The following is a 17,500-nucleotide window of genomic DNA, read 5'->3' on the forward strand; positions in this document are numbered from 1 at the left end:
AGTGAGGAGGGCTGTCAATCAAATATCGCGCTTCAGAAACGGCCAATCATAGGAAAGCCCGCCCTGCCTTGGTTCCCTCCCCCATAGTGCCAAAATTAAATTCCAGCGAGAGCGTAAAAACATCTTTCGCGAGAGGTTTTGCGCGCGCTGAGGTAATTTGCGCGCACGAGAGGCTGTTTTGCGCGCGCAGAGATCATTTGCGCGCTCGCAGTTAATATCTACGTGTGTGGAATAATATAATACGCCCGAATGCATCTTTTATCACATTAGTGAATTATGGCACTAATGTGTCGCCATACTGTATGGTGTGTCTAGTGTGTGTAAAGGGAGGTGTGTGTGTGTGTGTGTGTGTGTGTGTGTGTGTGTGTGTGTGTGTGTGTGTGTGTGTGTGTGTGTGTGTGTGTGTGTGTGTGTGTGTGTGTGTGTTGTGTGTGTGTGTGTGTTTGTGTGTGCAGGGTTATTGGAAGTTCTAGGGTGGTCGGTTTCCATATCGTTTATTTTTATTTTTTTATTTTAAGTCGTGACCTTAAAATGACACATGAATTAAATTGAATTGACTTGATGAAAAACCAGTTTATTGCGGAGTTGGAACCCTGGGTGCAGTCTGGGCGGATGTAATCTCCCGATATGTCAGAGATCCGCTGGGTGTGTGGAGACGGCCAGTTCATCCTGTGTGCATTGATTGCACAATGCACACAGGTGTGCAGCCGCCCCACCCAGCCCCGGAGTCCAATCAACACACACACACACACACACACACACACACACACACACACACACACACACACACACACACACACACACACACACACACACACACACACACACACACACACACACACACACACACACAGATTGACAGATGACGTGATGGATGGATGTGCGGATGATGGATGGTCATGCTGCCAGTCTAACCATTATGTCTTTGCTCCGTGTGTGTGTGTGTGTGCGTGTGTGTGTGTGTTCCCCGTGTGTGTATGTGTGTGTCCCCCAGTGCGCTCGGACCACGGTATCCGCTACGTGAAGCTGCCGTCGGCCTCGAGCACCTCGTCCGTGCTGCGCTTCCTGGAGACGCTGTGCCAGCACCTGCAGAGCGACTGCCTGTTCAGCTCCCAGCCCTTCAGCCCGCAGGCCAAGAGCCAGCTCTACGAGCGCACCAAGAGCGGTGAGTCCCCGGGACCCCCCGCACGGGTCCCACCGGGGGTGCGTCTGGTGGGGGGAGGGCCTCGCCACACCCTGCAGGGTTAGGAGTTCCATTCCAACTGGCGCCGTGCATGCGAAGAGTGTTTGCACTCGTGGTATACTGTAAGGTAGTTCAGATGAAAGCGTTCACAAAGTGGTATGTATACTGTATAGAGATCGATATTTCTTATCTATCTGATGAGGCATAACTTATTTTTGGCACAGTTTGGACAGCAAAGTATTTGATTTCATTTTAGAGCATGATCATGGGGAGATACTGGCAAGACGACCAAACATACATTCACTGAGACAATGGGTGTGCATGATTCTTACAGGGAGACCATCATAGGTAGTAAATACAATGGAAACAAAGGTGAGGGGGGAGGGACCATCTTGGAGAGTTTAGGGATGGCCATGGCTGACCTGACGTCAGTTACTTTGCAATACACTATGGATGTAGTGGGCATGTCTCTAAGTCAGTTAAAGGAATCTACACAACAAAGGGGTCAGTCAATTGTCATGGCCTTAGTATCATACTCCGTGGCTACAGTGGCAATGCAAAACAAACTTGACAACTTTCAATTAGAGAGAGGAAGGGAGGTATCTCTAGGTCCAAGAAGAATGTATACAAATCCCTTTTCCTTTGAGTAGTAATTATACAAACAAGATATATATACATTTTAGGCCATACATTTGTATATTATAGTTACGATTAATATTTCCACGACACTAACTATTGATGTATAATGTAGATAACCTAAATAGAGAGAAGGAGAGAGAGAGAGATAGTATATTTATAATTAATGAGACGGAGTAGTTAAACATTTATTTGCAATACTTTTAATGGTTACCCATTTCAGGTTTGGAATGTGTTTGTTCTTCATGAACTGAAACTCCATATACTGCTGAGTCCAACTCCGCCAACATCGAGTCATTTACCCCCCTGTTTTACCCCCCCGCCATCAGAACCCCTCCACCACGGGGAGAACGGCCTCTCAGGGGAGGACTCCAAGACGGACATGGTGTCCGCCGCCAGCGGCCGCTCCCTCCGCACGCAGTCGGAGTACCGCTCGCCGCAGACGGAGCGGCCCTTCTACACGCCCCACGCCCGCGCCACGCCCCCCCAGAGGACGCTCAGCTCCAACCCCCCCGACCTGGGACCCCCGCACATCCACCGCCGCGTCGAGGGTAGGCCTCGCGCCACGGCCAACGCAGAAGGCATTCTGGCTTTCCGTTCAGAAACGTTCCATCAGCAGTACATTAACATCGCATTTACCTTACACTCAAGGGGCGCCATGGTGGCTCAGTCCTTACTGCAGCGACCCGGGTTCGATTCCTGCCCGGGTTCCTTCGCTTTATGTCCTCCCCTCTCTCTCTCCCATACCTTACTTTCTATTTCACTCTATCATAATGCATAGAGAAGAATAAATTGATCCTTAAAAAGATAACGTCACACTTATCATGGTATTTTTGTCCACCAAGTTAGTTGTTAGTCCTGGAACATGCTCTCTTTGAATACACTGATAGTAGTTTGGTTGTGGAAAGACGGGAGGGTAAACATAACATCTGATTTGAACGCGATCCATGTGGTGTAAACAAGGAGCAGGAACACAGAGTACACCTTTGACATGCAAATAGTGCTTCCTCATCCCCCAGCCGCCAGAGGGCACACGGACTGACCCACACAGAGACGCTTTGCATACACGCTCCCTTCTGCACACTGCAGTGTGAATCGTTTTGTTTATTGTCACTAAGCAGCTAGCTCGACGACGGGACCTGATCACATGACCCAGGACCGGGAGGGGGCGGGGTCCGCCGCGGCGTCCTGGTCGGTCGATGACGTCATCCGGTTTGTGCAGGAGGCGGACCCCCAGACGCTCGGGCCCCACGTCGAGCTGTTCAGGAAACACGTGAGTTGAGGGGGGGTCTCAGTTCCCACCCGCCTGGTCGCACGCATCGGGCCCCGGACGCGTGAGACGCAGTCGGGTTGGGGTAGAAACGTGTGAGAAAACTGAACCGAAAAGAGAGGTGGTAGGGGCCCTTCCTGTCTGAAACCACAGCGCCATGAAGACACAGGCTTGGGTATTTGCAATAAAAAGTATTTTATGCAACTCAATCCGGGGACTTTCTGGCCAACGCTCTGATAACGACAGCTGATGGCCCTTGATTGTCAGCCTTCAGTTGAAGCCCATTAACGCACTTCTTAATGTCTGCTTTGATCAAAGCGATTGGACCTGTTCTCCTCTCCTCTCCTTTCCTCACCTGTTTCTTTCTCCTTTTCTCAACACTCTTCCTCTCTCCTCTCTCACCCTCCCCTCCTCTTCCCCCCCTCTCCTACTCTCTGCAGGAGATTGACGGCAAGGCGTTGATGCTGCTCCGCAGTGATGTCATCATGAAGTACATGGGCCTGAAGCTTGGCCCCGCCCTCAAACTCTGCCACCACATTGAGAAGCTCAAGCAGGCCAAACCTTAGAGGGCGACCTCACTTCCTGTGGGCGTGTGTTTTTCCGACCGGACACACCCACAAAACAACTATGCTCTATAACACAATCTCGGCGCAGCTCTGCCGCGCCCTGTCTCTCTCTCTCACACACACACACACAGACACACAGACACACACACATATACACACATATACAGACACACACACATATACAGACACACACAGACGCACACAGACACACACACACACACATATAGACACATATACAGACACACACACATATACAGACACACGCACACACACCGCGTCCCATGGGATGACAAAATGCTGGCATTGGACATTTTCTTCCGGAAAGAACTTCAGAAAGGACTCAGTGACCCCAGGAGGGAAAGGCCTGGTACCGCAGTGTTCAGACCGCTCTGTTGGTGGACACTAGACCATGTGCTGTAGGGTTTTAAATGCAATAACACAACACTTGACCGATGGCTTCCATACTCGACCGCAGGAACTGTTTTCAGCCGAGCAGGCGAAGATAGGACCACAAGGACGACCAGATCCTGAATGAGATGACACACACCCCGCAGACGTTATGATGCGAAGGAGACCACTCTTCTGAGCTTCATATTCTTTCCGTGTAAACACGTTAGTATGTGTAGATATCTTGTGATCTATTCTAGTACATCTAGTATCTGAAATATTTAAGTGTGCCTGTTCTCTTCCTGTAAGATGTTCCAGGTCAGATGTTTCTCTTTCAGCGTGGACAGATAAAAACAAAGGTGGTTACAAATGTAAAAGGATAGCTTATGAAACGGTTCAGAACGCCCCGATATAATCCGAACGAGAGAAACTGTTTTGTAAATAGATATGTTGAAAAGTTGTTTTTATACATTTTTTTTTACTTCTGTATCAAGCGAGTGTAAATGTTTTTTTTGTTGTTGTTCTGCCTGCAATGGATTTGTGTGCAACCTCAGATATCTACAGGTTAATAAGATAACAGCGTACATGTGCTAGTCTTGAAGTAGCCTATTTATCCGTTCATAATGGAGGAAGTGCTCGTTTTCGGAACATTTCAGAACCATGTTTTTGCTTGATTTTGATTGTTTTTTCCCGACAATCTGTTTTCTCTTGTAGCGTTTGTTGCGTTTCGACCTCACTGTTGAGAAGTTACAATACTTGAAGCTGTCCTGCTTTAAGGTGAAACTCAGGTTTTGATAGGCCTCATTGTATAGAATTAATTTGATTTGAAACATTGCCAACATTTTGTGTTCATTGCCATACTGCATGCCCAGCAGTTATACATAAATATATTATTGTTATTATATTATTTTGCCTTAAAAACAATGGATACATATAATCATGTTTTATTGTTGAAAATGTGTTTCATACGTTTTATATGCATCCACACAATTAAACATTTTACAAAATGTCAGTGTTTCAACAATTATTAATAATTCCTATTCTTTTATAATTAATCTGTAATCATAAGCATTTTGTATGTGTGATGTCTAACATGTAGAGTTACTTGATCTGTTATATGTGACGATATTTTTTTAATATGATGAAAATGTAGCGTATTTTCGTGTTCAACACGAAACTCAAAAGTTTCAATATTCACGATGACCACTTATTTCTAAATCTAGATGTATCTTTCGTAAATGGCAGTAACGGGATGGAAACAGTTTCGGTGTGGTGAATAATAGATAACAGAGGAAACATTGGCACCCAGAGGCCGTATAGGTCTACTACATGTACTTCGAAAAATAAATGAACAGACAAGAGTGCATTGAATTTCAACGCAATCACATTTATTGGCTTTTTCTATGCACAGTTACTAAGCCTGATGAGCTGTTCAAATTAATAAGATATAGAATAATGGACTCTTCACAATGTTGTACCCCCCAAAAAATAAATAATCCAAGACTAGGTGTTTCACAGCTCAAAAACATACAAAGGCTTGGAATTAGTCATGTAAACTTTGAAAAACTTTGTCTCTTTCTCTCTAGCTCACTCTTTTTTATTTAATTTTTTACAAAAGAAAGAATCTGCAACTTTTTTTTTCTTTAAAAATATATTTACAGGTTTATACAAAAATACAAAAGTGATTCAAATCTGTTTCAAATCTGATCTGGCTAGAGTTTTAAACATGGAGCATCTTGTTCTTTTTTTAAATGGACAGTTACACCGCCTTCACTTGTTAACTCTTCCCATGTCTGGCTGGCATTATTCCACGCTGTACACCTTTGGATAAAAGTCGATTCTGCTCCTCTCACACCTTACCGGGTGGATTGTGTGTTTTCCGATGACGGGGGGAAACAATAGGGGCCTAGAACAGAGACAGATTGACAAGGCTGTTCATTGGTGGATCACATCCCCCTACCCAAGTGTCGATGACGTAAAGAGGCGGGAAAAAGGAGACCTGATTCTGGTCTCCCTTTGATGGAAACCTTTTAGGTTCTTACGTTTTCTCTTCGCGGTTCTCAGGTGCAGGTAGGAAAACTAAAAATTGCTAACAAATTCTCAATAGCTGTCAATGAGTGTTTAAGTTTAAGGACTAAGACATGTTTAACCAGCTCCATCAATGACGGCTACCCCCCTGGACAGATTCAGCCTCTTACATGATTTCAGCTCTACTAAACCAATAGGGAAGAATTATCGTAGTACTTGTGTTATATTCACAATATTAGTAATTCAAGAGATTAGTGATATATTATCCAGGTTAAGTGTCGTTAGTTATTTCTTTAGTTCAAAGCGCTCCCGTTTCCAGCACTCCAGTGAGACTTGAACGCAGCACCATTGGTTCAGTACCAAGATCTCTCAAGACTTATTCTCTCCTTCCTCTTCTTCTTTTTCACTCTCCTCCTAAACACCCCCCCCCCCCCCCCCCCCCCCCCCCATGATTGTCCAATGAGTAAAGATATACAGTACAAGATAAACCCCTGTTTGTGAGCACAACTATACAGAACAGGATCCGCCAGGTTGTACAGAGACAGAACAAACCGTTGAACTGGGAACATTTAAAAACGCAAATGTACGATATCTTATATTCTCGTCGGCACAGAGACATCCTTCAGATCAGAAAATACCGGTGGTGTCCGTTGTGTTATTCTTCTGGTTATTCTTTATGTTTTACTTATTGCATGCAATAGAAAATACAACAGACAAACAGAAACGGTAAACGGGGATGAGAGTGCGTCAGCGACTTTCGTGATGATGGATTCTTGTTCATCGGTTCTTTTTTTCCCTCCTATCTTACACAGTGTCAGCTCTGCAATCCGGATTCGCTGAGTATTAAACAATTGTTAGTGGGGATCTATCTATTTACCTACCTATCTATCCTAGTGTTCTATCTATACATTGCATCTACATGATTTGAAACAGTAATGTGTTGGAGGTATTCACAGAATACAGTGAGTCGTTTCCATTGAAGTTCAGTCTGTGAGTGTGAGCCTACATCGTGTGTGGGGAGGTGGGTGGGGTGGGGGCCGCAGAGCGTCTGACTGGCTCCACCCAACCGTTTTGAACAGGATAGTTCCCCCCTCCACCCATACCCCCTTCATGACCACACTGCTTTTTTTGAGTGAAGCCAGGAGGCTGTGTAAACAACAAAACACCTGCTGTAGGGCGTTCCGCTTTCACCTGTCTAATGCTACTGGGTCAGTGCAGGGAGGGAGAGAGAGACAAGTGCGAGAGGGGAGGGGCTACTGAGCACGAGCACTGGCATGTGATGTCATTGCGTGATGTCATAGTGTGACGTCGTCGTCATCATCATCATCATCATCATCATCATCCATAGCTCTTCATCTTTGCTACTCTCTTGGGCTGATCCACTCAAATAAAAATGATACCCGGCTCATCTTCATTGTCAGCGTCATCATGTGTCATCAGTATTACTTTACTACGTCAATACAAATATACATTTTTTTCTTAAATTCATAAGATATATTTTCTATTCAAGGAATATATTTTTTTCTTTTTAAGAACCATCATGAAGTGCAAAAAGGGAAGTTGGCTTTCGGAAATTTTAATTTTCCAAATTGACGTTCCAGTTGATTAGGGAACTCTTCTAAAGCATTCTGCCGGCCGGCGTTTTTGTTCCTTCGGTTTGAACTACCAAAGAATCTTTCACTAGGTTGTCAATTCCCTAAATGTGTAACGACGCGGCCGACAGGCAGTTTGGTTTTGCTATACTCGATCGCAACGCATGCGATTGGTGTCTCGCAAAGTATTCCTCACTTCCTGTTTCGAACATGGCCTGTGTCCGCAGGTTTTAAAGGACTGCTAATTAAGCTACTTGCTACCACCTGCAGTATAGAAAGGCCACCGTGCGATTGTCCTAAATTAGCCTTCGAGTGTCCGAGACCCGACCGGTCCGGAGACAAGTCCCTTGCTCTTTAGACTCACGGGTTACAATGAGAAAAACGGAAATCTGAACACTGACAACTTATTAAGCGAATCTCACAGAAACCTTTCACAGTGAAGGATTCATGGTTCCTAAAATCCCTAAAACGCGCCCCACAAAGCCACCAGAGAGTCCAAGATGTCTCCATCCCAAATCATGCGAGAGGAAAGACTTCACCGGGTTCTCTGGGCTGCCTCACAAAAACGCATGCATCAGGACACCGCCTTAACTCTCAGCAAATATAGAATGAACCTTTTGAAATATCTCTGTACGTTGATGCAGCGATGCAGATGGGATTTATGTAAGGTAAAGATGTTTTTTGTCTGTTAAAAACGTTCTGGTGTTGTTAAGAACATCCACTCCCACGGGTCAGTCAGGGTGGTCACTGCTTTGGGCACCAAAAGTTGAAACAGTATTAAACTTTTCTTGTATATAATAAAGCAGTCACACACACACATACACACAGACACACACACGTCCATGTATCCCCACACCAGCACATGAGATGAAATATTAGTTGGTGCTTTCGTTTGCACCTACATGCGAGATGTACATAAACCCCAAGAATTCTATTTTTTGTCATAACTTAACAAAATGTTGACATATAAAATGTTTTTTTGATCAAAATAGGTCAGTCTGGCTCTTATTTAACACAGAGCGTTTTATTTTGAGCGTTTGGATAAAGTTCCTAGGCTCGTTAGCGTTTCCGCACTTCAGATCCTAGAGAGTGCAGACTTCTAACTAGTGATAATCAGCAACAGTGGACTGAGCCTCCGCCTCTACAACGTCTGTTTCCTTGGAAACGTCAGTAGATTCAGGTCGGGGGGGGGGGGGGGGTGGCGGGTGGTGTGTGTGTATCGGGGTGTGGGGTACGGATGAGACGATGGACATGGGGGGTATGTGTGTGTGGGGGGGGGGGGGGGGTGGACAAAATGCAGCTTTTATAAGGGCGGCGGCCATCCGATTGGTCGATCAGGAGGACCTGTCGTCGTGGGGGCTACCGTCTGAGTTCTCCGTGTCCCCCTCGGAGATGGCCTGCATGGGCGCCGTGTACAGCCGGCTGCGCGTGCTGTAGCGGCTGCTGTTGGCCACCGGGGGGATGCGCGAGCGGCCCTGCCTGGACACCGCCGACAGGGGGAGGGTCTTGGGGGTGAAGCTCTCGGCGTTGGCCCTGGGGAACAGCCCCGGGATCTGGATGGGCTCCAGGCCGGGGACCCCCGGGGAACCCTCGTGCTGGTAGCCGCAGGGGGGCTCGTCGGCCGACGGCGGGCGGCCCCCCTCCAGGGGGTCCCCGGGGGTCTTGGGCGTGATGGGGCTCTTGAGGATCTCGGTGGCCGACATGCGGTAGCTGGAGTCGGTGCGGCTGCCCTTGCGGAGGAGGAGGAGCTTGAACTCCTCGTTGGAGGTGCTGGACTTCTTGGCGCTCCGGTAGATGGGGACGGGCGCCCGCTGGGCCAGGCTGGGGGGCAGCAGGCACGGAGGAGGGAGGCAGGGCGGGGGCACGGGGGGGCAGAAGAGGGGGGCGGGGGGGAGGACGATGGAGGGGACCACGCAGGGCGGCGGCGGGGGAGGGGGACACAGGACGCGGGACTTCAGGCTCATGTCCCCGGAGTCCTTGCGGCCCAGCACCTTCCGCTTGGACCTGCAGGCGGAGGGCGGTCGATGTGGAGTCAGTACAGGCGGACAGAGAGGGATGGACAGACAGTCAGAGAGACAGACAGACAGAGACACAGACAGACAGACAGACAGAGAGCGTTCGATGTGGAGTCAGTACAGGCGGACAGAGAGGGATGGACAGACAGTCAGAGAGACAGACAGACAGAGACACAGACAGACAGACAGACAGAGAGCGTTCGATGTGGAGTCAGTACAGGCGGAAAGAGAGGGACGGACAGACAGGCAGACAGAGAGTGTTCGATGTGGAGTCAGTACAGACGGACAGAGATGGACGGACAGACAGTCAGAGAGACAGACAAACAGAGACACATACAGACTGACAGACAGACAGACTAGCTGAGAGGCAGACCTACAGAGAGACAGAGTGAGAGAGAGAGAGACAGAAACGGAGAGACTGACGGGGAGAGAAAGAGAGCGACAGACAGAGATAGAGAGGGGAAGACAGGCAGACAGAGAGGGACGGCCAGACAGACAAACAGACAGCTAGACCGAGAGAGAGAGAGCCAGACAGAGAGACAGACTGACAGAGAGACAGAGACATACGGAGTGATTGACAGACGGATTGAGACATGTAGACAGAGAGACTCAGAGACAGGCGGAGAGAGAGAGAGAGAGAGAGAGAGAGAGAGAGAGAGAGAGAGAGAGAGAGAGAGAGTCACACACAGGCAAGCAGGCCGAGTGACAGATAGAGAGAGTCAAACCTGTGTATCATTGCAAATAAGTCCTCCGTTGTCCGCATCTTGTTGGGCGACGTGAACATGATGTCATCGTCCACTTTGGAGTCGTCCATCATTGGCGACAGGGAATTGTCACTGGGTGTGGAATCTGGAAAACACAACCACCCTATCACACACTATGGTGTGGTCTAGATCTAGAACACACAACCACTCTATCACACGCTGTGTGGTGTGGTCTAGAACACACAACAAACCTGTAACACGCTGTCTGGTGTGGTCCAGAACACACAAGAACCCTATCACACGCCTTTTTGTTTGGTCTTCAACATACCAACCCTGCAACCCTCCAGACTTTATCGATCATTGATTAAATAAACAAACATTGGACCCCCCAGTGTTTACCAGCAACACAACTGCAGTGAGCAGCTCATTTCTGATATACAGTAGTCATATAGTTAAAATAACACTGCCGTTGGAATATTAGAGATATGCAGGCAGGATATATCTAGATATGTTTAATAACTATGAAGGTGTTAAAATTCAAATGAGTGTTCTCAGTGAGGGCTGGCTCTGTTGCACCATCTACCTGTTGCTGTCGGCCACCATGCAGACTAGCGATGCTAGCACCGTACCTTTACTGAAGTAGTCCTCCGTGTCGGGGGTGGTGGAGTCGTCCCTGCCCTCAGACAGCGGATGCTGATGGGCACTTCGGGTAGCACCTGATGTCACTTCCTCCTCCTCCTCCTCGCGTTCCCGCCGTGCTAGTCGCACATCGCTGATTGGGTAAGGGTGCGATGTGTCCATGGAGGCACCAGGCACTTTGGCTGGACTGGCCCAGGACCCTGAGTCTGAGTGGTACCCCGCGGCGTGGCAGTACGCCGGGGGCGGAGGCTGGTCTGACCGCGGCCCGATCCTGCCGGAGCACACCGGAGCGCACGTCCTCCGTGGAGGCGCGGGCTCCTCCTCTTCCTCCTCCTCTTCCTCCTCCTCCTCTTCCTCCTCATCCTCGTCCAAGGAGAACGTGCGCTCCCCCAGCACCCTGAACTCTGGGTGCTTCAGGGCCGAGGTGGGCGTCAGCCCCCTGAACTCCACGTGGGAGTTGATGTGTGTGTGGAGGTCCACCGGGGAGGGGTTGGGGGCGCGGGGGACTGGCCGATGCAGGGGGGAGTCCTCCAGGGGGATGCAGGCCAGCGGCTCCACCCGGGTTCTGAAGGCCGACATGGCCCAGAGGGTCCCGGGGCCGTAGCGGTCCTGTCTGAGCCGCAAGCTCTCGTAGGGGGGCGGGCCGTCTGGGTGGCGTCCTGGGGGGGGCGGGGCGGGCGGCTGGGAGGGGGGATGGGCGTGGTCGGGGGAGGAGGTGTGGTCCTGAGCTGAGGGTCTTTGGGGAGGCGGTCGACGAGGCGGGAGGGGCCTGGTGTTGACCGGAGGCGGCGCCAGCGTCGTAGCGCTGGGGGCGTACTTGGGCCTGGTGGCCGTCTCCAACCTGTGGACCGCTGGTTTCTCCGCAGGTCCGGAGCTCTCCTCTCGGGGCTGGGCCACGGAGCGCAGCTGCACGGCGCGCAGGGCGGACGGCGTGATGGCCAGCAGATTAGCACTGGGGATCAGCGGGATGGGGTTGGAGTTCAGCGGGTTGGAGTTCAGCTTCTCCGCCGTCGAGCACCGAGCGCCCGCGACCACGGCGGTGAGGATCCGGGGCTTGCTGTGGTGCAGCGTGTGCATGTGATGCGTCCGGTGGGCCAGCGTGTACCGGGCGTGTCCGCCGTGCAGGACGTGGAGGTCCAGCTGGGAGGGAGGAGGGGGGAAGTCGGGGTCTCTCTTGTAGGAAGAGCTCATGGGGTTTCCTTCCCGGGGAAAGTGCTGCAGTGAGGAGAGAGAGGACTTCCGCTCCGGCACTTTGGGCTTCCTCTTCCCGCTCGTCGGAGACAGCGGCCCGGGGAAGAACGCCGCGGAGGAAGAGGGGAAGGTCGACGTCGGCGTCTCCGATTGGCTGGAGTAGCCGCTGGAGGGGGAGGCAAGGCCGGCCAGCTTCTCCGGCGAGCCCAGCTTGAAGTCTCCTTCAGTGGGGGGCAGAGGGGGGCTGGAGGCCCTGCACTCTATAGGTGGTGGGTTGGGGGCCGGGGTCTGGCTCTCGGTAGACGAGGTGGAGCTGTCCGGAGACTTGATGCACTCCATGACGGTGGTGCCGGTGGCTGTACTGGAGTTGGACATGGATGTGTATTCCCCGTTGCCGGACCGTAGCTCGTGGTTGTGGAGCCACAGGTCTGCATAGTCGGACTGCACGGCGCCGTCGTCTTTGAATGAGTGTGTGTCCGTGGATCCGAAGGACATGGGCTCCACGATGTCCACCGTTTCCCTCAGCTCCATCCCCCAGGTCCCCAAGGGCTCGGCCACGAGGCAGGAGGTCTGGAGGGGCTCCGGAGGCGCTGCCAGCTCGAGCTCCAGGTCCAACTTCATATCTCTGGAAGACAAGGTGAGGTCTTGATCGCTAACTGTCTTTGGTTGCTCCTGTTCCAGCTCCACAGCCACGGCTGTCCCCGCGTCGACAGTAGCGACGGGGTCCTTCAGGGATGAACTCCGCTTGGGTGGCGGGGGCTTGGCCTTTGACTTCCTCAGTGGACGGCAGGTTCTCCCCAGGGTCATCGTGCCCAGTCTGTAGTCCGACTTGGGCTGGTTGTAAACTCCATGGGCTAGAGGGGCTACCACAGTGCTGGGTGGGCCACAGCCAGGCTCTGGGTCTGCATAGTTGTACATGGGTCCTCTGTAGCTCTGGTTGTATTCTCCAAAGTGCCCAGAGGAGTAAAATCCCTCTGTGTCCGACTGGTATAGAGAGTCAGGCTGTTTCTCCGGGTTGCTGGTCTTGTCGGTGAAGCAGGTCGGGTCCTCCAGCCCGGGCTTGAGGCTCCGGCCTTGGTTGTTCTCCGGGTCCTGGTCCGGGTCTGCCTGGTCGTGGTCCTGCGGGTAGGTCCACTCCCCTTCGCTGGCCGTACTGACCCCGGCGTCGTCCAGCTGGTCCGTGGCCGAGGAGGTGAAGGAGCTGGAGCGATGGCCCTGGCCCTGAGGTCTGAGGTCTGAGTGGTAGGAGGTGTCCAGGACGAAGCCTTCGTCGATGGCGTTGGGCACAGTGTTGAGTGACAGCTCGGAGTCACAGTGGGAGGAGCCCGTGAGGGGTGGCGAGGAAGGAGGCGGGATGGTCTCCGAGGTCTGGGAGGGACAGGTGGAGCTGGAACCGCTCCAGTTGCCGCTGGACGACTGGTGGTCCTCCTTGTGGTCCACGTGGCCGCCAAGGACCCCCGTGGTGGACGCCGAGTGGATGGGGCTGCTGAAAGTGTCCGAGCTTGACGAGATCTCGCAGCTGCCCATGTCGGCCTTGCGGGGCAGGCGGGAGCGACCCCTCTCCATCCAGCCGTGCTCGGGACTCCCACCTCCGCCGCAGCCCCGGTCCCGCTCCCCGGAGCGCTGCATCCTCTTCAGGCTGCCCAGCTGCAAGGGCTCGGGGGCCGCCTGGTCGTCCGTGCTCTCCTCCTCGTCCTTCATGATCATCATCATCATCCGGGGGCTGGGCCCGCCGGGCAGGAAGTCCTCCGCCTCGTAGGGCGACAGCTCCTCGTCTTCGTCGTCGTCGTCGTAGTTGTCGTCGTCGTCGTCGTCGTCGTCGTCGTCGCTGTCCATGAGACGGCCGCCTTCGCGGGGCAAACTGCGGGAGCGCAAGCGGATGCCGTTGGAGGTGGTGCTGGTGTAGGTGCCGTCGCACGGGTCGCCCAGGGACGAGATGTTCCCCGTGGAGTGGGACAGCGAGGCCGGGATGCCCTGGTGGCCGCGCTGCGCTCGGATGCGCCGCCTGGAGGGTGCTGCCGAGGCTGAAGAGAGAGTGTAAATAAAAGAACTAGTAAACTAAAGTATTGTTAATAATGTACTAATAAGGAACACTAGAGCATGATCATACCATTAAAGCAGTCAAATAAGTCCATTAAGTACCATTCAGTCTTCATTGGTCTTTTGCGGCCTCCACAGAAAGCCACAGAGCCTGGACAGCGACTACACGTCTAAGGCCGGTGCTTTGGCAGCGGTATTCATCTAACATGCTTTTCTTTTAATTCGGGAAGAAAGTGTTTCCCAGTGAAGCACAGCGGACAGATTCTGACCAACAAACTCCTTATAGGGTGCCTTCGGAGGTACGTACAGGATATGAGGAAGTCGTCGGTTTGGCAGCCGGAGTCTCGCGTGTGATGGAGGCGTCCCGAGAGGCACAGCTCCTCCTGACAGAGGGCCAGCTGCTGGGCGTTTGCATGGAGCCCTACGGTCCTCTCTCTCGCTACTGGGGACTCGTCCGAATCTGGGGTGGGGGGGGGGGGGGGGCGGCAAAAGAGACAGAGAGGGCTAAGAGTTTGAGAGAGAAACAAACATAGTGATTCACATGAAATTTACATTTACGGAATTTAGCAGACGCTTTGATGGGGGGTGCGTGGGTAAGGGAGGAGGCTATGCAGAGTCCGGGTCATAGTCATAGCCAGCAGAATGAACCAAGGAGTACAAGGATGAAACACGTTCCTCAGGGTTTAAGTGTCGGCAAACACTTTTGACTCCCAGCAGGGAATCTTCTGGAAAGTTCTCGATTTAACTGTGCACCCTTGATGTTGGCTATGGTGAGCAACCTGGACTTGGCTTCGGCCGCATCGCCGCTCCCCGTCGTACATTCTTATCAACGAAGGGACGGGCCGGTTGTGGTTTTTTGTTCCTTACGTGACGTACCCATGTCCTGCTGGACTCTCTTGGGTATCCCCGTGATGGTCTTCCTCCTCCGCAGCTTCCTCCTCCGCTGCAGCACCGACTGGGAGTGGACCAGGGAGCAGCGCGCGTTGGCCTCCCTGTCGAAGCCCACGCCTGCAGGAACCACACCCAAGCATGGAGACACAGAGGGAAAGGTGAACACCAGCACTCCGGCACCGCGACCGCTGCGGCGGCCATCCCTAAGCAACGCCCGGATGTTTTTTTGTAGCCATGAACCCTCAGGTCAGGGAATCCATAATCCTTCCGTATTTTGTGTGTCTGCTTTGCCTCTCACACATCGTTATTCACACAAAATACTTGCCCATACTGATATTGTGGCCATATCGAAATTAAAAAGATTGATTTAGTCTAACTTGATATATTAACTTATAGGTTCAACAGACTAGTGTTCCTTAGGACCGTCCGTCCTGCCCCTTCTGGCAAGACCGCCGGTGCTTTATAGCATCAGCTGACTCAACGTGCGTCACAGCTGACTCTCCTGAAGAGAAGACTGCAGGAAGTAGTGGAAACATGTCAGAAAGTAAAAACTAAGGAATACTAATCTGTTTACATGAACATAAAAGTTAATATGGCCATATCTGCCCATGATATCAAGGTCCACGGCAAGGCATTTGCAGCGGTCTTCTTGTGGCTATTCCTTACGAGACTGCCTGTTTGATATACAGGACCTTTACCGATCGATCGCTCTAATTGATCCATTATGGGGAAAAGGCGTCTTCAATGGCTTTGGAAGATAATTCACGACGATGGATTGCTGGCGGAGTTCTACGGGCGCGTCAGTTACTGCTGATACCTGTGACATTAATGGGGATGATGCAGGAGGAGATGGAGGTGGGTTCGGTCTGTTGGTCCGTGGTGGAGAGGGACTCCTTGGACCAGCTGGTCTGCTTGTCGGCCGTGGTGGGGCCCTTGGAGACCTGACCCCTGGAGACCTGGCCCCTGGCTCTGTGGCCCCCCGGAGGTTCGCTGGCCTCATCTTCAGTGGTGGAGACGGGCTAAATAACAGACAGCGGGGAAAAATAATTTGTGAGGTTTCTGAGATGCTCGTTTTAAAGGGGTGATATAGGCCCAATCCCATTTCTACCCCTTACCCCTTCCCCTTACCCCTTCAAAACAAGGGGGAGGGGTAGGGGTAAGGGGTAGAAAGGGGATTGGGCCATAATGGCACCAGGTTTGAGTGTGATTAGCCCAGGAGGCAGTCCTACTTGTGTTCTCACTAAAACACAGGAAAAGGCTTTAAGTGGAGTCGTCACACTTGGCTATTTTCAACGCACGTGTGCTCTTCTATATGAGGAAAGATCCAAGAAGAACGGTGTCCCTTCAGTAACAGCTGTCACACTGCAGTTGGCTGTGTGTCAAATTCTAGTATAATTCTAAAATGTCTGCTATACAGAGATTCAGAATCATTCTACCAATGCCACCATTTGACAGACTTAACGTGGACACACAACGTTGAAGGTACATGGGACTGAGTGAGACAGGGAGACAACAACACAGACACTACAAGACTTCAGGAATTCGAACCGACCTCACGTTGACATGCATGTATACCTTTCCACGCAGGGACATGAAGATGAAACATTTAGTCGGGATGAGTGAGGAAAAGCAGTCGGACTATGAAACAAGGATGCAAAACAAAACAAAAAGGTGGATTGATGCATGAATGAAGCAAAAGTTGGACAAGAAGAAGTTATGACGAATGGTTAAAAGAACAGGGGTTGTTAATGAAGAAGGACAATACACAAACATGACATGGAATATCCCCTCGACTTAAACGTTTCAGGGATCATCATAATAAAACGTGGTCACTTTGTGAGGCTTTAGTGAAATGTTTCTCTGACCGAAACAGGGAAATCAGACACATGTCATTAAGGAAAAAGTAACGGTCGCCATCCTGCAGCATAGAAAACTATCAAATTCCAGCTACTATCCTTCCCATTCATGTAGGATTTGCTAGTAAGTGTCACACATCTATAGATGACATTGATAAAAAAAAAAAATATGTTTAAGACCCAAGTAATTCAAACTCATTGGGTACTTAAATTAACATACCTCCAGGTTGATTAACACAGATAGAATAAGTATTACTACTTCACACTCACATTGCTACGATTAAAGATTTCCGACACTTCCGCACAAATTGAAGTGAAAAGTGTCAAGAAAAGAGAGTATTTGGCCCTGATATTATGCTAAAGCACTGACACCTTGGCAGAGTGAAACCCAATTAGGGAGCAGGTAAAACATGGAGATGCTGTAAAACGTCTACACGCAAACTACTGTGTCAGAAGAGTGCGTGTGTTGGTGTGTGTGTGTGTGTGTGTGTACGTGTTTGTG

At 50.9% G+C, this 17,500-nt stretch overlaps 2 protein-coding genes across 4 annotated transcripts in view; one reads left to right on the forward strand and one right to left on the reverse strand.

Moving 5' to 3' along the window:
- Positions 1-5,051, forward strand: part of scml2 (Scm polycomb group protein like 2) — a 22,969-nt gene extending 17,918 nt beyond the window's left edge. For both annotated transcript variants that reach the window (XM_030376688.1, XM_030376689.1), the window contains exons 9-12: positions 995-1,165; positions 2,149-2,370; positions 2,941-3,092; positions 3,530-5,051. In XM_030376688.1, coding sequence (XP_030232548.1) covers positions 995-1,165; positions 2,149-2,370; positions 2,941-3,092; positions 3,530-3,655 — 671 coding nt within the window. In that variant the 3' untranslated portion in view covers positions 3,656-5,051. The remainder of the gene's footprint in view (positions 1-994; positions 1,166-2,148; positions 2,371-2,940; positions 3,093-3,529) is intronic.
- A 357-nt stretch (positions 5,052-5,408) lies between these two features.
- Positions 5,409-17,500, reverse strand: part of nhsb (Nance-Horan syndrome b (congenital cataracts and dental anomalies)) — a 54,740-nt gene continuing 42,648 nt past the window's right edge. The window contains exons 7-12 of one of the 2 annotated variants that reach the window (XM_030376637.1): positions 15,960-16,161; positions 15,128-15,259; positions 14,559-14,711; positions 11,011-14,235; positions 10,403-10,526; positions 5,409-9,666 (exon numbers count right to left, since the gene is read on the reverse strand). In XM_030376637.1, the coding sequence (XP_030232497.1) occupies positions 8,997-9,666; positions 10,403-10,526; positions 11,011-14,235; positions 14,559-14,711; positions 15,128-15,259; positions 15,960-16,161 (4,506 nt within the window). In that variant the 3' untranslated portion in view covers positions 5,409-8,996. The remainder of the gene's footprint in view (positions 9,667-10,402; positions 10,527-11,010; positions 14,236-14,558; positions 14,712-15,127; positions 15,260-15,959; positions 16,162-17,500) is intronic. The other variant, XM_030376638.1, reaches the window with a different exon arrangement.

This window comes from Gadus morhua, chromosome 14, assembly GCF_902167405.1.
Source record: "Gadus morhua chromosome 14, gadMor3.0, whole genome shotgun sequence".
Classification (NCBI taxonomy): Eukaryota; Metazoa; Chordata; class Actinopteri; order Gadiformes; family Gadidae; genus Gadus; species Gadus morhua.